Here is a 21,505-nt window from a genome sequence, read left to right as displayed (position 1 = left end):
TTGAATAGAAAACCTCCACCAGTTAAATGTCTGTGACACAGAGGAACAGGAACAAATCTTGGTACTCTGGGTGTTTGAGCTGTTTTCTGATAATACAATGGAGAGAACTTTAAAAAGTGCATTTTGGGTAAACTTTCATCCTTATGTATTCCAAAAAAGGCAGCATATGAAAGGCATCGTTTTAACCTACAATTGTTACCAGACTCATCTTCTAGTCCTCCATCTCATGATAGAGGAAAATCCTGTATTTATAACATAAATAAACATCACATTTCACTTGGGCTTTTATGAGAGAGCAGGGAGGTTGACTGGGTCGTTAATGAAGCTGTAAGGTTGTGAAATTATTTGCATAGGAAACAGACAGTAGAGGTGTCAAGCATACGGTAAATGATTCCTGCCAGTGATAACAACCTCCTGACCTCTAGAACAGGGGTCACATGCAGCTCCTTGGGAAAATAAATTATCAGAATTTATTTGAAGTGTATTTTATTTGTGTCAGTTCTTTTTTTTAAAACGTTTTTTTAAATTGTAGTTCTAATTTTTTTATTTATTTATTTTTTTGTCTGTGAAGGTTCTCATTCATCCAGGTCATCGTAGTCAAAGGAGCTTGCAAAGAAAAGCGTGTGGACTTCTTTAAGTTGCTTGAAGATGTTTCACCTCTCATCCGAGATGCTTCTTCAGTTCTGAAGCTCCTTTGACTATTTATTTTTTTGTTGCTCAAAATAAGCATATCAAGACTTTCAACCCCAGGGAGGCCAAGTATGGAGAAATGTCAGGAAAGAAAAATATCTGAAGAAAATGAAACATTTAATGATGCTCGGGCAGATTCATTTCAGAATCATCAATCCCTAGGGGAAATTATTTTGGTTACAGTGCTCCAGTATAAACAGTAACAAAGAAAGACAATACACTAAGTAAGAAATAGACACAATATATACAATATATACATGACTTATATAGATATAAGTCACTTATTGATAAATAGCTGAATAAGAAGAAGAGCGTGTGCAAAAAGGGTGTAGCTATTGCAGTATACAGTGTCTTAAGTGGATGAGTTGTACAGGGAAATGGCCACAGGCAGGAATGATTTCCTGTGGCGTTCAGTGGTGCTTTTTGATACTCAAGTCTCTCACTGAACGTGCTCCTGTGACTGACCAGCATGTCATGGAGTGGGTGGGAGGTATTATCCAACATTGTCTTTATTTTTGGACAACATCTGCCTCTCCGACACCACCTTAAGGGAGTCCAGCTCCATCCCCACAACATTACTGGCCTTACAGATCAATTTATTGAGTCTGTCAGCATCAGCGACCCTCAGCCTGCTCCCCCAGCATGCAATAGTGTAGAGGATTGCACTGGCCACAGACTCGTAGAAAATCCTGAGCATTTGCATTTACTTCTGATCAGAGTGGCCCACCAGTATGCCTAATTTGTGTAGAGAGATTGGCTAACAATAAAATGTCAAATGTCGCAAGACATTTCCAAAATAAAAACACAGCCTTTGCAGAACAATACCCGGAGGGAGAGAAATAAAGCTGAAGAACTGAAGCGGAAGGCTGATCTGAGGAAAAATCAGTTGAAGAAGTGGATGAAGTCTGCAAATTCAACTATGCAAGTTTTATGGCCATTTAGCAAATAGTCAAGCATGGGAAGCCGTTCACGGAAGGAGAATATATGAAAGAATCATTCATTAAGATTTCAGAATGGGTCTTCAACACCTTCTAGAGTCTAGAAGGTGTTGAAGACCCATTCTGGTTGAAGACGCAATGATAACTCCCATTCAGCTGACTGATAATATCTTAAATTCAATTACGCTGGATGGCCTTAGAGAATGTAAGCAGATTTTTAATTGTCTTTTGTCACTTTAACAGCCTTCCTGCTGAGAAAGACCTCAGTCATGGCCTGACAAGCAACGGCAAAGTACAAAAAGCCAAAAATAAACCATTAAAATACAATTTAAAAAGCCAACAAAAACAAACAATTATTATTCCACTAAAAACCATAAAACTTATTGGGTTTATACTATTAAATGTGGAAATAGTGAAATTTGTCATTTTTTATTTAAAATAAAATTTCTCTTTTATGTAGGACAAAGTTTGGATAATTAGTTTCAAGGCCTTTTTTGAAATTTTGTTTTATTTGATTTACTCTTAAGTTTGAAGATGTGTGCTGACTGGTTTCTTTGAGTTTCTGCAACATTCCTTTACAATGTAGAAAAACGAATATAATACTGAAATTGCACCTTTTTACCCAGATATTTGAGTTCTTTAGACTGATAGAAAGGGGAAAAGACTTGATGGCCAATGCCCCCCCAACCAAAACAACGAACAATAGGAGGACAAGCCAATGTGGGTGGGGTAGACGTTACAAAGAGGCAAAGCTAAATGAATAACAGAAGAGAGATTAGCAAAATAAAACACGGGCAATAGTGAGGAGGGAAGATAATGACGCTGATAGGGAGACATCAGAAACATGAGAAAGTATCAGTTACTCAACTCAACAAATACTCAACAAGAACAAAGGCACATTTGATTGAGTTATAGCAGCTGAAGCTTGGCCCCCCAACATGTTTAAAGGATTTCCCATCCCTTATCCTAAAAGAAACCTCGACTGAAACAAGCAGCTATCAAAGTAAACCAATACCAAAAGACCTATAGCAATATATAACATTATTTGAAAGGATAGGTTAATGCAAATCATTGCAACTCTTTTTTAGTCCAACAAAATGGATGATGCTAAGTAAGAACTGGGTTAGAACAAGTCGTAAATTTGTAATATCAAAATAATTCCTCTGCACTTCACGGATTCCGTTTTCTTCCCGTATAATAAATGCAGTTAAATTTGAAGTATTATGTAATCCATCTGACCATTTACTGGCTGTTTATGTTGAGTATCAATGAAATGATATGGAGAATCACACTGATGTCTAGTCTATGTTTACTCACCACTCAGACTTGTAATACAGCAATAACCTGCTGATGCTGTGATGCATCTTTTATCCCTTTATCAATGATAATGCTGCAGATATAATGTAATCTTTCAGGTCTATGTGAATTTTCTAGAAACTCCAAACTGCCCCCCTCCCTTCACCTACCGCATCATGCTCTGCTATTTGCTGCAGCAAGCTTTTGTTTAAATGCAATATAATGAAATCATAATCATTGCCGAATTCATTTGTAAACTCTATCCTGCACATAATACACTGAATACATCCATCCTAATCTTTGCTCGGTATCAGGATTAAACTCCTCTATAAATAATACTTAAATAATAGCTTTTACTGCATCTCAGAACTGCGTGTGCAGCTTTTTCTGCAGCACTGAGGCCTTCAAAACACAAAACCCTCAATGCGCCTTTTTCTCAGTGGGTTTATCGGTCGCCCTGAACGATTTGATTATTTTCACCAACCGTATCAGTTACCCGCTGAATCGGTTTCTTTTACCTTGTTTTTAACCTATACTGATTGTAGAAACACAAATATGGCACGATTCATAAACAACGATTAAAGGAAGAATGAATATTGCGGAGATTTAAAAAAGCAGAAGCCGCTAAAGGGAAGATAACTCGACTTATTTTGTTCCTAAAAAGAGTCGTTAAGCCCGCGAGTCATTCAAAAGAATCCAATCGTCGCGAACATCACGTGAATGGAAATTTCCAGAAGCAGGTTTAAAGCCCGCTGCGGTCTCTCCCCGCCTACATTAGAGTGACGACGGTGGAAGAGTGAACTTCGAGGAAGACGCTACGGTCGCTTTTTTTCTGAGCTAATTGGCTACAAACCAACAAATTCGAGCATTTTGAGTTTCTCTGACAGCTTTTCGTCTTTTGATATACTTCTGGGGGGCAACAATTTGCCACAGCGTTTGCCCTTTGAATCGACTTCAACAGAAAGAAGACCTAGTTACAGTCGAACTGGTAAGACAAACATCGCCGTTGGCTTTATTTTATTTCTAAGTTAGAGTTACACGAAACGGTTTCAGATTAAAAACAAACAAACAAAAAAGGTTGTGACTAATGCAAATTGAGTGATGTGGATAAGTTATTTTTTGCGAATGTTGCTCAACGATGGAGACGCGTTAGCTCAGGGTTACGTCAACCTGGAACTTTCCAGTTCAAGCCGGTTTAGCCGGTGAGGTTACACAACACTGCTTTGCTCACTAGGGGCAGCAGAGTGGTTATGCAACGGTTATGCTGTCTTTTAATAGACTTTAACCGCTGACACACGTTTCTAACACAGAATGTAACTTAAAGTATTCCTTTTACAAGCTGTTTAATGTTCAGGGAGCAGTTTTTAGTTTTAGCTTGCCTTGAAATGTGATTTACCAGTAGTCTGCAGTCGCGTTTTGCTCTAGGGATCTTTCTCTCTAGGTCATTGAGAAAGTGGTGGTAATGCCACATTAAAAAGACTTCGTTCCAGTAAAGTATTTAAAATTACTGAGGCGTGTTGATCACTTAACACTAGATGTACTAAACCTGCACAAATTTGCGTAACTTCCCTCAATCCAACACCTACTAGAATTACTGGCTTTTTTATTTTCTGGTGCAAGTTCTGAGGTGTAAATCACCCCTGCTGAGATTTTCACAGGTCGTCAGCTCGTTTCTCCTCCAGCTTTTGTTGTGCCAACCACCCATTATCCTTGAGGTCTGCAATGTGCCAGGCCTCAAGGATAATGGATAATGCATTTGTTTACTCTGAGTAGCTCAGATCCAAGACAGGCCAAACCTCTGTGTTACAACCGTCACAAATGTCTATAAAATATCCCACACATTGACTGATCTGCAATTATGAAAGGCACACATTCACACCTTTCCTGACTCTCAGCACAGATCTTCCATTATTCCATTGTGACTGTGTATGTGTATGACTGGCATTGCATTACTACAGCACAGCGCTGTGCATAAATGCAGACCGACCAGGCGGGAGAATCACACACACATCAGGATGGCCTCCATATCACTGCCAGCAGGAAGAACCTCTCCACGCAACAGGCTTTGCCTTGCTTCAGGAAATGGACGAAGCAGACTGATGGAGGAGAGGTTTCATTTGTCCAGCAGGCCACTGATATCTCCTCAGAAGAATCTGAAAAGGAGACGGAACAAGAAACCAACATGCCTCCACGGAAGAGGAATATGTCCACAGTGCATCTCCTTACTTGGGAAAGGACCCCAGTGATCAGAAGGGAGAGAGGCTGGCAGAGAACGTGGTCATGAAACTGTTTTTGTTTGATGGGAGAAATGTCACAATGGACAATTTCTTTACTTCACTGTCACTGTCGCACAGACTGCTGCAACGCAAAACGACGTTAAGGGGCACAGTGAATAAAGTCTGGCGTGAACTTCCTCAACTTGCGCGGATGTATTCCGTAAGAGCAGCAACACGCAGGTGGCCAGTAGCGGTTTTCTGCAATATACTGGACCTGGCGGTGGTGAATGCCTACATTTTGTACAAGGCATGTACAGGGTGGTCAGGCAAAAGAAGATTGTTTCTGAGTCTTCTAGCTCAGGAACTTCGTTGCCGATTCATACAGCACAAGGAAATATTAGCACAGAGGCAAGCTGCTGCAGCTGCTGTGCCAGGGACTGTAAAGACAACGCAGTGCCAGGTGCAAGAGAGCCGCAACGGGAATCGCAGCAGGTTTACCTGTGCAACATGTCAGAAATTCACCTGTGCCAAATGCAGGGATGATGGACACTGGGTCTGCAAACGCTGTAAAGTTTGAAACACTGAAATAAAACAGACTTGTGTACCCATATATTGTGAATGTCTGTCTTTTGTATCGATTTGGTAGGAATTTCTGAAGGTTGTAACAGAGGTTTGGCCTTGGATCGGAGTAAACAAATGGCAATGTTGCGCACGCAGCAAATCGACATTAGTCCCACAAGTGGAAAATCTGCATTGTTATTGCAGAAAAGTGGACAGTGCAAGACAAAAGCAGCAAAAATAAAAACTGTACACAGAGCACAGTATAGAAAGTGCACTATACAAACGTCTGGAAACATAAATATGGACGTGTGTGTGTGTGTGTGTGTGTGTGTGTGTGTGTGTAACTAGACTTTATGCATGTTATGTAAGTTGTGGCTATATAAATATATGTACTCTGTGTGTGTATGTATGTTTATGGACAGGCATGCATGAGAAATATTGCACATAAAAACTACCATAGTGTATTGTAGGTTGCAGGTAAGGAAGGAAAGTAGCTTTGCAGGTAAGGAAAGACCAGAATCTCTCCTGGTTGGGGGGCAGGGGGTGTTTGCACAAAAAAAGCAGGAGAACAATGGAGCTGAAGGCCTGTGAAAGCAGGGTGTTGGGTTCAGGGGAATTTATGCAAATTTGCGCAGGGCTAGTAAATCTAGTAGTAGGGACTTGCACCAGGGGAGGAGAGAGGGGGAGGGGAAAAAAAAGCTTAGTAATTTTAGTGTTCTTGTCGTTTTATGCAGGTTTTCTTTTCTCTTTCCAGCCTTTGACAGAAGACCAGATAATGGCCAAGGGAACAGGCTCTCATTCCGAAATGGCCCGTGCTCGCCAGAGCGATGGCCTCAATGTGATCTTTGACCAGAAAAGCCCCAGGTCATCCCGATCCTATTCCATATCCCGCTCTGTGTCCAGGAGCAGCTATGACAGCAGCCACTCCTCAGGCTCTTACAGAGGGCGCGACAGATGCAGACGCTATTACAGATCATCATCTTCATCGTCCTCATCTTCTTCCAGGAGCAGGTCTTCTCGCTCCAGGTCACGCTCCTACCCCCGCTGCCACAGACGCTCCTCTCGCTGTCGATGTGACGACCACAGCAGACGCAGCAGAGGTCGTTCTAGTCATTCCCCACCCCGCTGTTACAGGGCCCACACTCGCTCATTCAGCCGCTCGCCAGCCAGATGCTCGCATCGCAGACGGTACAGGTCTCCCTCCAGGTCCCGCTCAATTTCCCGATCCAGGTCATCCTTCCGCAGGTCCAGGGGCCGCGTGAGCCAGTATCGATGCAGATTTTCACAATCCTCATCCAGGAGCCGATCCCGATCTGTTGGACGTTCTGTCAGCCTCAGTCTGTGTGGTAAGCTCTGTAGTTGATGTCAGTAGAAATTGGCAGCAAGCAGTAATAATGCTCGTATTAAATGTCTTCATTTGGTTTGTGTCGAGCAGATAAAAGGGAACTCCTCGAAGCTGCAAAGGCAAACGCCATGAAGATTCTGGGAGTGGAGAAACTGGAACTTCCTGAGAGTGTGAAACCAATCCTGTCAGAACCCGAGCATGAGCCAGAGAAAAGGGTGAGACACGGCTCCGAAAAGACCGCAGCACAGGTGAGTGTGGGAGGAAACGTTACCTGTATGTGGAACCTGCCATTCACTGAAGGCGGAGCTTTTAATACTCTAAAGACTTTGATGTGCATTTTCTTTCCATATAAAGACGAGGGATATGAAGAAGCTTAGAAATATCTCCTGTGCACAGCAGTGCTCTCTAACTTTTAATCACAAGGTAGAGGTTAATGCATTGTTTTTAAATGATTCAGCACTCAGACTTTATAGCTGTGACTATATTGTGGTCGGTGTTGTTGACTTTCCTGTCTTGTTTAACCTTTTGGACCTTGAGGGGAACACATGCTCTTTATTTATTCCTGTCTTCATAGATGACATGACAGTGGTCTCCTTCACTCATCGGCACCTGGGATTAAAGGGCTGTCATGTGACTTGGGTGATAACAAAATGTACTCCTTGTAATCTTCACAATCTGCATTTTCTCCACTAGAGGCCAAATAAATGCAAATGTAGATGTCACATCTCACATTTTAGATACTTGCTAATTGCACACATAGATGCAGCCAACTCAGATGTGTTATTACTGATTCACCTTGTAGAAAGGAAGTAAAAATTTGATATTACAAATGTATTTATGCTTGCAGTTGAAGTGGGTTGTTTATTTAGCAGAGCCCTCCACTCGCTGATGGAGCGCACGTGTGTGGACTGCATTATAGAGCTAAAAACAGATGAAGAACTCCTCTCCATATACCAAAGATAAGTTGGTACACATGGTGTGTGCTAAGGGGCTGGGAAAGCTGCGTGACCGCCATTCTGAAACTGTAGATTTTTCTTTTTATTATTATTTTTTTATTTTTATTTTTTAATAATTTGTTTTGAGATTCTGTTTCAAGGTCTTACCTTGAAGCTTGGATTAAGTGTTTGGGGGTTGCATGAGAGCTGTAGTTTGTTGAAGTTATACCTACCTACGCAGTAGAAAAGCTTAACTGTGTTAGAAGCAGTTAATCTAATATGACCTTCACAAACTGTCAAAGCTCACTCTGCCTCCAGTTTGGGGCTTGTGAGTAACTACTTGTTGTCCTTGTTTTTCAACAGGGCACACAGGAGGAGCCTGATGACGTCTCCAGCCCAAGGTCGTCCCAGAAAGGAAAAATTGCTTTCAGCATTAACGTAAGTGACCTAAACTAAAGTGAGTCTTCCTTTGTTTCACACTGCTCTGAATCACTCGTGATAATAAAATAAAATAAAAAATTGTTTGTTTTCAGAACTCTGTTGCTAAGCCAACAGCTGCAGCTCCTCCTACAGCAAAGGTAACTCCCCGAGTGGACAGCGTAGAGCGTAGGAAGCCCTACGGCCAGTGGATCCCAGTCAGATCAGGCCAATCCTCGAGTGCACGCAAACATACCTAAACCCGCACTTGCGGGGCAGAGCACATGGACACTGTACATGCTGTATATACTGTACACATGAGATGTTCACACATCGGTGTTTTCTTGCAGATGTTAAAGATTTGTGGGAAGAAGTGAAGAATCGTTCAGGTGGGATTATTTTTTTTTTGTTGTTTCCTTGTGTTTTTTGTGATGTTTATAAACTCAATAAAGTTATTTCACATAATACTTGTTTCTGGACGTCCTTTCATACGTGAAGATGCAGCAGTGCCAAAGAGACTTGTGTAATTTCTTTTTTTCCCCACTTAAACCCCCAAGGGTTTAGTAGTTTGAAATCAGCTGGAAAGTGACCTGCAGTATCTGAAATAGCCACATGGTGTCAGCATTTCCACTGCCTGCAAGGTTGGTTATATAAAGGCCTGCTTCCAGAAGGTTCCTGACCTCAATTGTCAGATCTGATTTGTTCAGCTGATTCAAGCAGTGGTAACGCAGATCAAAAAGTGCATCTCCAAAACCTTGAACATTAAAATTAAATCTTTTAGAACAGTTATTGGTAAATCTGTACCTGTTGTAACATAGCATGACATGACACTTCCACTTGTTCTGTTTTAGCCCAGGTTAACACCTCTAGTTATAATGCTGTACATTTACTTGACTGGGCCTGACTTCACTAGATTTGGCTTCCAATGGGTAAGACATTTTTGTAGTGTAGTTTTTCTTTTACACTGCAAAGGGTGATGGAGTATTATCACCCTGCAGGGTAGGCACCATGGGCAGCCAACTTTGAATGCAAAAACTTTCTTATGGGGATGTTCTTGGAGCTACATTTTAAATAGTGGTGTTGGAGAACAGTTCAGGATGTGCCTAATGTATTTCAAAGTATGTTTGCACATGTATTTAATATTTTGCCTGGAAAATATTAAATACAATATAAATAGCAGTGCGATACTGGTAAATCTGAGCTTGATACTAAGATATTCAAAGGTGGATTCACCGCTTTGAGCACCTTACTGCCAGACTAAACGTCTCTGGCTGTAAGCTGACTTGTAATTGTGATTAATGACTGATGGGAGATACTGCTGATTACTTAGTACTGACACACAAAGCAAGCGTTGAGCTTGTTTTAACAGGAAAAGGTGAGAAGACAGGTTTATCCTGACATTTCTGCGTGACTCAATGATCCCCCACCTTTATGAGCAGACACTGGCATCAGTTGTGCCTTAGTTTTAAATCAGTATTGCTTTATAGGACACACCAACTGTCGGTTGGCCGTGAATGAATCAAAAGTGTCAGACACAACTGAATTTATGCAACGTTTCTACAGCCAGTGTCCTCAGGCTAATCAGATAAGACTTCTTAAACCTGAACACCAACAGCAAGTCAGATATCAAAAGGAAAATCTGAAGACTTCCCCTGCTTTTCATCAGCAAAACATAAACATGCATTGTGTTTAAGAAGATCTCATAAATTTACTTTAAGGGTCTGACTCATCCAAATAAAATAAATTTCAAGTAAGGACACATTTCATGTCATTTAACCCTTCTGGCTCTGTCCTGTCGCTGCTTATCCAGTAGAGGGCACAGTGACCCTACGTTCAGGCATGGAAAGCTGTTTGCATGTCTGCTCTGAAGTCACAAGGCTTTGTGTTCACATATCTGCTCTGGGGAAGTTGGTGGCAAGATGCAGATGATAAAAGCGATAAATTGAATTACCCAACTGTTGCTCCGTGTCCCGTTCTCTTCGTGCACCTACGCTGAAACCCTGTTGGCTGACATTCTGTGCTAAACATGCCCCCAAAGAGATTCAATGGTGAGCTAACAGTTCATTCTCACGCTCAAAATCGCTCTCGTCATGAGACCACACACAGAAGCAGCCTCAGGAAAAAAAAAAAAAAAAGCACAACAAGTGTGCAAGATAATGAGATAATTGGAAGTGGTTTATTAAAAAATAAGAGTTCAGAGACAGACTTTTCATACTGTACAAGTAAAACAAAATTTTTTTACATATGTCAGCTCAAAAACCTGGCAACACTGCATTTTCGCTCATAAACACAGAGACTTTAAGCAAGAAGGAAAAAATAAAAAGCGAAGCTCTAAAGTGACCGGACGCTCTACACCGCTGTGCCCCTCTCCAGGTTTTGCTTGATCTCTGCTGTGTATTTGCCATAGAAACGCTCCGCCTTCTTGTTGAACTTGGCGTTCCTCTCGTTGATGTAGTCGATGTCGGCGTCGTCGTTGTAGGCCCTGCGTCGGCTGTACTTGGACCGCTTCTCAATCCTGACACAAAGCAAAAATAAAAGCAGCTTAGAGACATTTTCATAAACTGGCGTGGCCTCCAACTGTGGCAGATCCAATAACAATAACTGGCTGCAGGCAATAATTTGGAAGCATGCATTTTTAAATTTGGCAAGCCGAGTGGCGATGGAAAACCTAGCGCACATACTCGGAGGAAAATACTGTCAATTTGTGAGCTCCTACTCCTCATCCACCGTGTCTTCAAAGCATTGTTGTGCGTCATACCCTGGCAACCGAATCCTTGTCTAATGCCCTGCAGTTGCATCTCCAACACAGTCCTTCGACTGTCTTAAATATAGAAGAGCTTGGGGGAAGACCGGGGTAAGAAAAAGGTCAAAGATTTCTGGAGGAAAGAGAAAACCTTCAGCTGAGTGACATTAAAAGTGAGTGAGGCAGAAGGTACTGTTAGACCTCTTTGTCTCGCCACCTTAAAGTAGCCTCCAGTGTGGTTATCATAAAGCTTTGCAAAAGCATCACACCATCTGTCTGACATTTAGCCGTGCACACAGGCTGTTCAGGTTTGACAGTTCCCCGACTATGACCCGGTTCCACCATCACGTGACCTAGTCGGTCACTTACAGACTGGCCAACACTCATTTAATCTGTGAGATCTCCGAACTTTATTCAACACAGTTCTGTCTGAAAGTTCTGAACTGAAAACATCTGCAAGGCTCTGCAGGAGAATTTCAAGGGAGGAGACATCCAGTCACTGGCTGCAAACAATTTTCAAAACACCCCCAAAAACCAATGTCATATTTGAACATTTGAAATACATAAAAGCATCATAGCTCATGGATGTCACATGTGATGTTATGATTATCATATCAAGAACCAACGGTCACTTATGAGACGAGCAATGGCTCGGTCACATTAACACAGGGTGGCAACTTTGTTGCTATTATGAAACACTGGTGGTTTTGTTGTCACCGCACTGATTTTTTTCACATTCGGAGACTGACTACAAGCAGCTGCAGCAAGAAACAGGTCACCCAGAGGCTGAAGATGTTGCATGCTCGTCAGTGTGAGGCAACCCATCTACAAACAATCGCAGTTGGACTTTGTACAGTCATGGAGTTTGTACAGTCATTTCACCAACGGGTGCATCTTGTTTTTGATGGATCTCAAGTGATTGAAACTACATCACGATTTCTTGAGGCATTTTCGAAGTTCTGTTTCAAATCTCTGAGGTTCTGGAAGTTTGATGTGACTTTCTGTGTCTGAAGACAAGCAACAAATTTCACATTTTTTAAAGTCAATTTCTGTATTATCACAAACAGACTGCATGTAATTGACCCTTTACTCGTGGGCTGTAAACAAACAAACTTTGTCTTATTACCATAAAAGTTGCTTTGAACACGACACCTGGTCCCAGTCTTCTGAAGCAACTATTTTGCAGTATCTTGATTGTGCTCCGGTCTCCAACCACTGTTTTCCTCGGTGTGACTGCAGCACAACGGAGCTTTCATAGGCAGTTAGCAGCCCGCTGCTTGTCACCAACTTATTGCTCAAACTTTCTTGTCAAATTGCACAACCAATCACCTCCTCTTCCTGGCATAACAAGACGTGACCCTGCCAGCTTGGTTACGGTTATGTTCAGTTTAGCAGGTTGAACTTCCCAGTATTTGAAAACTCAGTTTAAACCTTGGTCAGAAGGTGGCAGATAATGAACTGCCTCCTATCCTCATTTGGACCAGAATTTATGGTCCGGGGTTGAATTCTTCCACTCAGAGATTGCCTCCCATTGCCTTTGCTTATCTTCACACTGCGTTTGTGGTGTGCCAGCATTGGGAAGCAGGGATTTAACTGACATGAACCCACGGTCATCCTGAGACAAAACAAACATTTTGTGCAGCTTTGATGGTGCAAACCAATCATAATAACCAAGCTTTAACCAAATCAGTGCTTGGCTTTTCTTCCACACTGCCACAGGTGGATAAAATTCTGTTTTACGTCACATGCTTGATTTTGTGTAACCACAGAGCATCAGTGGGTACAGAGGTTTATCTTGTGACTTACTGTTTCTCAACATCCTCCACCATGCGGTCAATGCCATCCTTTGTGGGAACATGGGTGCCGTAGATCAGGCTATTGGACGTGGGGTGGAAGTCCTCACCGCTGTGGAGCACCAGCAAAACAATTAGAAATGCATAACCACAGATAATCGGCACTTTAACATTCCTAAATCCACTTTTCTATCCCATCATTGTGATTATGCACATCCCAATGAGGGAAGATGATGTCGCTTTGGGGCCAGTCGTGATGGTGCATCCTTCATGGTTCTGCATGTGGCGGCTTTTACAGTCTGGAAAACACCTCCAGGGCAGTGAATTCCTCTCTGACCTTGGTGCGCATTCTCCACATTAAAAAAAATAAATCTTTAAATTATTTCTGGAGTGTGCAGCTAAGTTAACATATCGCCCAGGGAAAATCGGGGATATGCAAATTAATATACAGAAAATGCTTTGCACACACATGATGGCGGGCATTATAGATAAATATCACCAAGCTTCATTTTCTCAAATAATTTTACTTGACTGGAAATTTCACAGTTCGGGTCACAGAAAGACCTCCTCATGCATCATTTTTATTACACTGTTAGAGGAAATTCGTAAAACTAACTCCCAAGGACATTTCTTCATAATTTGAGTAGTCTGTGTAACCGGATTAATAAAGACTCCAGAAGTGCTAGTCAGTTAAATGTAATATTTATTTTAATCAACGTACAAAATCTAACTTGCAACATACGTTAGTTAATAATAATTGGATAAACTCATTAAGAAGGCCAGCTCTGTTCTGGGATGCACCTTGGACCCAGTGCAGGTGGTGGGAGACAGAAGGACTCTGGCCAAAATAACACCTCTGATGGACAGAGTCTCCCACCCCATGCATGTAAATGCTGCTGAACTGCAGAGCTCCTTCAGTGACAGACTGCTGCATCCTTGATGCATGAAGGAGCGTTTCTGCAGGTCCTTCCTCCCTGCAGCTGTCAGACTGTACAATCAGAACTGCTCCCAACAAACACAGATGTTTACATCAGCGCTGTAACTTGCACTATTTTATCAACCGATTCACACTATAACCAGATTTTGCCTCTTAACTTCATTTAATTTAATTTAATAATGGTACAGTACTCTGTTTTTGGTAACCATTGTCCTTGATGTAAATATGTAAAAATTGTTTATGTTTCTGTTCTGTGTCTTGTATACTGTTTGTTTGTATATGTGTCTTTCTTGCTGCTGTTATACCCAAATTTCCCCATCTGGGACAATTAAAGGATTCTTTTTCTTCTAGTTTTGGTTCCAAGATGCAGTGATGCCCTTAATGGGGGTTTTACTACAAAGATGCGCCAGTAGTAAATCTGTAAAACAATGGGCCTCGTTTTTGTCGCTCCAATTCCCTGTTTGCTCCCTGTCACATGGTGATGTGCAAAAAAAAAAAAAAATCAATGTCAGCTGCCATTTTGGCGTTGCTTCGGCCAGTTTGCACAATTTTTGGTAGGAGATTGATGTGGTGGTATTGTCCAAGCGACAGCAACTATTGCTATACTGCAGTGACTTCCTGTGTGACGACGATGAATGCCAGTGGAGGGTGTACTGGGAACGCAAACGTCCCCAGTTCTGTGATTTTGAGTCTTTGCAAACAAGTTGGTGGCTTCCAGGCAAACTAAAGAAGCTTTCAAGTAAGGTGCTGTGTGCCTCTATATCTATACGTTCATATTTCCCCTGCCAGCAGCCACTCACCACCTGGCTGGAGAATACAGAGGTTGCTTGGGGTCTGACGGAGGCCCAACTCACCTTTCCTCCTTTTGCTTCTCGTAATTTTCCATGTCTGGCCTGATCTGCTTGGTAAGCCTCTGGTACTGCCGGAACTGGGCTTCTGCATATCCTGTAGTCCATCATGTGTGCGTTTGTGTGTGAGAGGAGGAAAGGAAAAAAGAAAAAGAGTTATAATTAGTGGAACAAACAGCAAGCAGGCACAAGGCTCAGCAATCACAATCTGCGGCTTGTTAAGGAGGGCTGAAGAGGCATCTCTCCACCTCAGCCCCCCCCTCCCTTTTTTTTTGAAGCCCCTCTGCTGATTATTTTCTCCCCAGAGGTTTTAATTCAGGGGAGGTTTTGATGCCACACATGGCAGCCATATTTAGGAGACACAGCAAATGTTTTTTTCCCAGCAGATTAAAGCAGGAGCAGTCTGACACGGTAAGGCCAGGATCTGTGTTCACAAAGCTTCCTGATGCTAAAGGTTGTTCCTAGTCACAAAGATCCTGGTAAAGATAAAAGCTATCCACAAAGGCATTCACCTTCTATTCCAACTCTTCCAATAGGAGCTACACTAAACCTTGCCATCACTGAAAAAGTACAGATGGTGTGATGAAAAGTAACGGCTACCAAACAGTCAGAAAAATCCAACCAGCACCAAAATGGACAGAAAGAATGGTACAAATAGCAAAAACAAGCATTTCCATAAGAAGCTGGCTCCCTACATTTTGCTGTAATGTCGGCTCAAAGCATCTTTCATTCATCTATGTCACTCAAATTTTTTGTGATAAAGAAATTGGAAACTAAACAGAAGACGAGAATCACGGTGCACCACTTTCTCAAGAGTAAATTAAGTTAAGTAAGTATCTAGTAAATGATTGGACTGAGGCTCTTTGGCGTGACAAGAGGGTTGCCCACGGCTAAAATAAAGCTGTTTGATCTGATCACCTTATAACATCTGCAAAAGGATTCCTCAGCCAATACAATCATTAGACGTGGTCTATTTTTACACCGTATTAAACATTGTTCAGCAATCATGCTGGACGTTAAAGAGGATGAGAATCATGCAATCAGATTAGAATTCTTTTAGGATTCAAGCTAAATAAGGTGGTGCTGTTAGCCTGAGCTTCAAACTTGATTCAAACAGACATTTTTTGGTAGGCTGGTGACAGTCTGGCTCTTCCAAAGAATACAGGTCAGCTGCAGAGTTTCTGTGTATGCTGACAAAAAGTAAATAGAAGGGTGTGCTCCTAGTCTCCTTAGAAAGACCTCAGAGAGGTCTTACATTAGCCTAGAAAGTACCAACAAGAGGAATTTCAGCTTATAAGTGATTTAGGAATTTTTTTTATAGCAACTCTGAGCAAAGAACGGACTAAAAATGTTACATCCATTAGGAGGTGAAGCTAACATTGTTGCTAAATATGACATATTTAACTAAATAAATAGTGGAAAAAAATATCTTAGTCTTGGACATAATGAAGAATCACTCGCTGATATTTGCTTCTATACATTAACTCAAATTTCCAGGAGAAAATCATTCAGCTTTTACCAGCACACTGAAGTTCACTGCCTGTAAAAGCTTTTTTAAGTCTAAGATGTGAAAATTAAATGCATCGTGAGTGCTGTGCAACAGTCTATGATCACTCTGCTGGTTAAATCTGGGCAGACCTGTTACATTTTTCCTGCTGCCAAATATTTTACTGACACCTTAACATTACCGTGTAGGCGAATATGAGCAAATCTTTAATGGGATCGACCACAGATTTTTGTCGCTGTTCACTATTTCCTCTTTGTTTTTTTTTAAGTGCCAGTGATGACACTAATACAAACGCAGGGTCATGTTGTGGCTAGTTTCTACAGCTTTGCAACCACTGCTATTATGATGGCATGTTTAACCAATTAGTCTAATAACCACACTATAAAATGTTAGACTGCACAAGTAGATGATAAAGTCATCTGTCACTCATCCTTCTCCGACTCAACTTTCTAACACATTTTTTGCCATTAATAAATAGAAGAATAGAGTCATTAGAAAATAATCTGCATCTGTCTTTAGTGGAACAACCGACCTGCAAATCCTGTGTCGGGATTCTTTTTCTTCTTTTTCCTCTCCCACCTCTCTGCATCGTCAGCAGTGATGTCCAGCAGTTTCACTCTGTTATAGTCCTCCCCACGAGCAGCACACTCCTGAATCAGTAATCGATACTTAATAATCAGCTCAAACTGGGAAAAATTCAGCTGCACCACCGCAAAACTTTTAGATATTTTGATTCTAGTAAATCCAGCATAAAACTGCCACAGTATTTTTGGGTGATGCGATAACACGTTATGTTGTGCTACATAGAAGAGAAACAGAATTTTCTGACAATGCCTGGAGGTGATTCACTTTAGACTTTGGGGCAACTGCACTAGTGATGATATGAGATTGACAAGGATGCAGTTAATACAGCTGTCGTGGATACCTAAAAATCACTTTAAGAGTCCTGGTGGGGATTTTGCATGTTCTTCGGTATGATGGTATTTAATTAGCCTGAAATTAGGACCAGTATATCAGTACATCCAGTGTACCAACCCAGGACTACAGAAAAACTGAAATACCTTTTTCTTGTCATCTTCAGCAAGCTCCCACTCCAGTCGGGCTTTCTTAGCCTCCCAGTTTGAGGGCAGCTTCAACCTCTTGTCTTCCTCCACGACCTCCTGGTGATTGAGCTTACGTGCTTCATTCTGCAGTGACAAATAACACAAATGACAGGTTTGAGGAGAAGCTGCATGAAAGAAAAAAAGGGAAAAAACTAAAATACAATACACCTGTAAACCTCTATACCTCATTTCATGGGTCACACCTGGCCCAATTTGATCAAAATGGGTAAGAAAAGTAAGAGTAACACACAGTACTTATCTTTAGAAGATGTTTACAGAGACATCTTCTGTTATAGTACATTAACATATCTACTGTTGGAAACCTACAATTCAATAACAATGTGTTTTTAACTTGTCGTTCAGTCCTACAATTCCCCAAAACACGCCTTTAGAAGTTAAACTTTCAGCAAATAAGCTTTTAAAAAAAACGGGGTGTTTTTGTGGGTTTTTTTAAAGCTTATTTTGTGGCAAAATTTCAAAGCAATATTTAGACTTGGCAGGTGATTCTTTATGCCCTGATTACTCTCCAAATGCACTGGGGGGTGTTATAATGGCTGCATGGTCCTGATGGTCCATTGCTAGTGATACCAGCAGCCCAAGTTTAAAAACATTATTTCCTTACTAGAAGAAAAGTTCTTCTCTTGTAAACAAGAACTGATGAACAGCCTTAGATTTTCTTTTAAAAAAACAAATATTCAACAGCAGATCTCACTTTATCCACATTAATCACACCATCACGACACTAGGAGCAGCAGTGCGTTTGATTGAAAAACTGGGTTAGTTAATGACCTTACTGCAACTGCCATCCATTGGGCCGGTGTCACACCAAAAAGTGATTGCTGAAGTCTCTATCTGTGATATATTTGCTTATATTAACAAATATACTGCAGTGAGCAGGATGTGTTAGTGAGTTTTATATAAAATAAAGAAATTACCTGCTTTGCAAACATCTTTATGACTGCGTTATTGTCACTACCCTGTATGATTAATCAAGTCCTTTTTTGCCCAATCTTTATAGAGCTGTTGTGCTTGTGAGCTTCTGCTTTGTGACAGGAATGTTTTTTCGGGCTCAAGATGATTCGATATCATTCGTGAGAGATATGTTTGAGATATACTGGTCATATTCAAGCTTTGTTTTTCACATGCCACTGGTTTGCACACTACAGTGGATCGATTCCGGCCTTTGGGACCCCAATTTGCTGACCATGCGATTAAACATGAGGTTTCTGTGATTTTACGATACATTTGACTGAAGCTTTGAAGTTAAACAGCTCACCCGTTTGAAATGCAGCTCTCGAAATTTTCGCAGTCTCGCTTCTCTCTTCTGGGACGTGACGGTTTCAGTCGGCTCCTCTTCGGCAGTTGCAGCAGACTCCTGCTAACAAAGACAGTTATCAATACAAGTAAAACGTTTTAATTCAAACTGTTCAATGAAGAAGAGACGCCTGAGAACAACTGACAGTCAGAAAGCTAACGCTTATTAGCCGCTAAATTCCCGTTAGCCTCGTACACAAAACACGACATTTTAACCAACAAACACGACGAAGAAACACAACTTCTGTCAGCAAAACGACACATCGCAATCTAACGAGTTACATCCATCTACCGTATCCACTATCCATAAAAAAAAACCTCAATAAAATACAAATAACAAGGAAAAAGCGCTAACCTCGCTACAAGACGCCATTATTGTGGTATTGATGCGGAAGAAAACAGGAAGTTCAGCACTAGCGCCGGATATTACGTACAAGAAGAAAGCAACGCAATTACAACAACAAAACGTAAATAAAGCAAAGATAATCGATTAATTGCTGAACAACATCGGTTCATATAACGGCAGAAATCAAATATGATATAATCTCAGCTCCACTTTCAGATCATCAACTTATTTTTATTGAAATAAACAACTTAACAACTAAATTTTAATGGACGAGTCACTAAACTTAATAAAAATAATATAATAATATAATAAAAAGTAATACAAATAAATAAATAAATAAAATACAGAATTTATAGAATACAGTTATTATACAAAATTCACGTAGGAAGAATTGATGAAGATTACGAACTTAGAAAATAGTTTATAAAAGCTCCAACAACATAAAAAAAGAAAATCTATCATTAGAAGAACAGACAAATCTAAAAGATTTACAACTTAGGTATAAAAACATTTATATTTCAAGGGCTGAAGGAGCTTTTATTCATTACTGAAAAAATGGCTAGAAAAGGAAGAAGAATGTATCTTTCTTAAACTTGAAATAAAAAGGAAAAAAATATTTTTAAATTAAACGTCAAGAGTAATATAACTGAAGACCATATTCAAAATTCTTCTTTAAAAACAAAATCAGTGAAAAACTTTAAGTTACTCCTTTTATGGACTCACTTAACAATATTAAATAATCATGCAAAGATTTAAGGGGAAAAATTAAAATTCTCCTGGCACAGATGGATTAACTGTAGAGCTTTGTAAAGATCTTTAAGAAGCTATCTTTATTTCTTTATAAAGTAAGCACAGAAACTGGGAAGCATGGGTCACTTACCTCTATAGTGACTCAGGGACCAGTGTTGGTGTTATGGATGGGCCTCAGGGGTCCAAGCCCATCCAGTAAAGTCAGTGTGTCGTTTCAGCTGAATGGTACTCAAACACTTCAACTATAAGTTATAGTGACTCATACAATTTGGGTGATGAAAAACATGAACACCCATATCACTGATAAGTGCCGTGAAATCTCAGTTTAATTATTTAGCTCACAGTAATTCAATACTTTTGCACCGGTCATGGAAACCAGCATGACTGAGTGGATTGGTCGATGCAGGTCGCACTTTGGGAAGTACGACTTCTGTCTCTTTGAAATCAAAAAGAGGTGATTTTAGGTTGTGCAGCTAGTTTGAAAGCATGACCCTACTGAAAGCTGCAAAGCAAATTGAAATGTGTTGAAGATATTATGAGCTCACAGTCAGCTGTCCTAGTGTGAGTGAGTTCATAGATCCACTTCTGGTCCCATTATCACCAGTAAGCTGGCAGATGATACCACCCTATTTCTAAAGGATGAATATGAGACTAAAGATGCGCTTTATTAGACCTTCTTTTTTATATGATATGTAAATATCTTAGAATGTCTTTAGAAACAAGTTCAACCCTCTGATGAAATCAGTTGAACACAGTTTTAGTTTGTGACTCCACAGACACCCATCTGTTTTAGGGAGAGCTTTAATTGCAAAAGCAGGAGAGTTTTTGCAGACTGTTGCATACAACACCAGTTTTTTATTTATTTGGAAAAACCATAGTATTAGGAAAGCTGTCTTAATGAATAAGCCTGATAAAGGTGGAATCGTTGCCTTTGATTTTGCAAGTCTTTATCACTTCACTTTTAAAATCCAATGGTTTCAAAATCTCATTAAAATCGGACCTTAAAATCTTGAGAGTTTCCCATGAATGGATCCAAAATGTTAATATGATGATCTCTGAGTCATTTAGTCATCCCTTTCGCCTTGTGACATGGAGTGGCAACATGCTGGAAAGTGCACAGCCTGTCACCAAATTGCTCCTGAAGAAACTGATGCTTGTGGATGATTTTAGTGGTCAGACCTTAAAAAGCCGAAACCCACAAACTGAACAACATGGCCCTTCGATAAGAGATGAATGGCTCGATCATGCAGCATGCCACAGAGGTCAACTTGGTAAGTACAGCCTCTTTGCATACACTTGATTTATTTAATGAAACTAATTGTTCTTCACTCTATCACAGAAATATGTAAAAAATAATCTAAACGTAAACTGATATTAACTGTATGAAACAAAATTTCAAGCTCGATCTTTTCTCAAACATTGTCGTGATAGCAAACATCTCACTTCATTTTATGATAAAAGATTTAAAGTAATTTGAAGAATGTTTTGTTCTCTTCCTGTGTTTGCGGATTTTCTTTGTTATCTACACTCAACAAAAATATAAATGCAACACCTTTGTTACTGCTCCCATTCCCCATGGGATGGACGTAGAGACCTAAAATTCATTCCAGATACACAATATAACCATCCCTCCCAAACAGTGGTCACAAATCAGTCCAAATGTGTGGTAGTGGGCACATCTGCTATACTGAGATAATCCATCCCACCTCACAGGTGTGCCACATCAGGATGCTGATCTGACATCATGAGTAGTGCACAGGTGTACC

The 21,505-nt window shown here is 40.6% G+C and overlaps 2 protein-coding genes across 4 annotated transcripts; one reads left to right on the top strand and one right to left on the bottom strand.

Moving 5' to 3' along the window:
- The first annotated feature begins 3,678 nt into the window (after positions 1-3,678).
- On the top strand, positions 3,679-8,863 carry rsrp1 (arginine/serine-rich protein 1). 2 transcript variants are annotated; one of them, XM_085442400.1, is made up of 5 exons: positions 3,679-3,912; positions 6,456-7,047; positions 7,137-7,294; positions 8,345-8,419; positions 8,515-8,863. In XM_085442400.1, exons 2-5 carry the CDS (start codon positions 6,477-6,479, stop codon positions 8,656-8,658), a joined length of 948 nt encoding a protein of 315 aa, XP_085298526.1. In that variant the 5' UTR covers positions 3,679-3,912; positions 6,456-6,476; the 3' UTR covers positions 8,659-8,863. The 2 variants fall into 2 exon arrangements, with proteins under 2 accessions (XP_085298526.1, XP_085298528.1); XM_085442402.1 differs by having other exon boundaries at positions 6,436-7,047.
- A 1,692-nt stretch (positions 8,864-10,555) lies between these two features.
- Positions 10,556-19,081, bottom strand: syf2 (SYF2 pre-mRNA-splicing factor). Of its 2 annotated transcripts, none has more exons than XM_085442403.1 (7): positions 18,999-19,081; positions 18,606-18,704; positions 17,288-17,413; positions 16,759-16,876; positions 14,726-14,816; positions 12,948-13,046; positions 10,556-10,913 (listed from the first exon to the last, which is right to left on the bottom strand). In XM_085442403.1, the coding sequence occupies exons 1-7, from the start codon at positions 19,014-19,016 to the stop codon at positions 10,748-10,750; spliced, it is 717 nt and encodes a 238-aa protein (XP_085298529.1). In that variant the 5' UTR covers positions 19,017-19,081; the 3' UTR covers positions 10,556-10,747. The 2 variants fall into 2 exon arrangements, with proteins under 2 accessions (XP_085298529.1, XP_085298530.1); XM_085442404.1 differs by having other exon boundaries at positions 18,606-18,707; positions 18,999-19,057.
- Between the last annotated feature and the right edge of the window lie 2,424 nt (positions 19,082-21,505).

This window comes from Copadichromis virginalis, linkage group LG19, assembly GCF_057382275.1.
Source record: "Copadichromis virginalis isolate Kocher_CV1m ecotype Utaka linkage group LG19, C_Virginalis_male_GT1.1, whole genome shotgun sequence".
Lineage (NCBI taxonomy): Eukaryota > Metazoa > Chordata > Actinopteri > Cichliformes > Cichlidae > Copadichromis > Copadichromis virginalis.
This window is presented reverse-complemented; position numbering and strand designations above follow the sequence as displayed.

Excerpts from the sequence above, each read along its gene's own strand:
- rsrp1 (XM_085442400.1), top strand. The coding sequence starts at position 6,477 with ATGGCCAAGGGAACAGGCTCTCATTCCGAAATGGCCCGTGCTCGCCAG. Across the intron at positions 7,295-8,344 it reads CCGAAAAGACCGCAGCACAG|GGCACACAGGAGGAGCCTGA; the intron begins GTGAGTGTGGGA and ends GTTTTTCAACAG. Across the intron at positions 8,420-8,514 it reads AAATTGCTTTCAGCATTAAC|AACTCTGTTGCTAAGCCAAC; the intron begins GTAAGTGACCTA and ends GTTTGTTTTCAG.
- syf2 (XM_085442404.1), bottom strand. Across the intron at positions 14,817-16,758 it reads TCCCGACACAGGATTTGCAG|GATATGCAGAAGCCCAGTTC; the intron begins GTCGGTTGTTCC and ends GATGGACTACAG. Across the intron at positions 13,047-14,725 it reads GAGAAGCAAAAGGAGGAAAG|CGGTGAGGACTTCCACCCCA; the intron begins GTGAGTTGGGCC and ends GGTGCTCCACAG.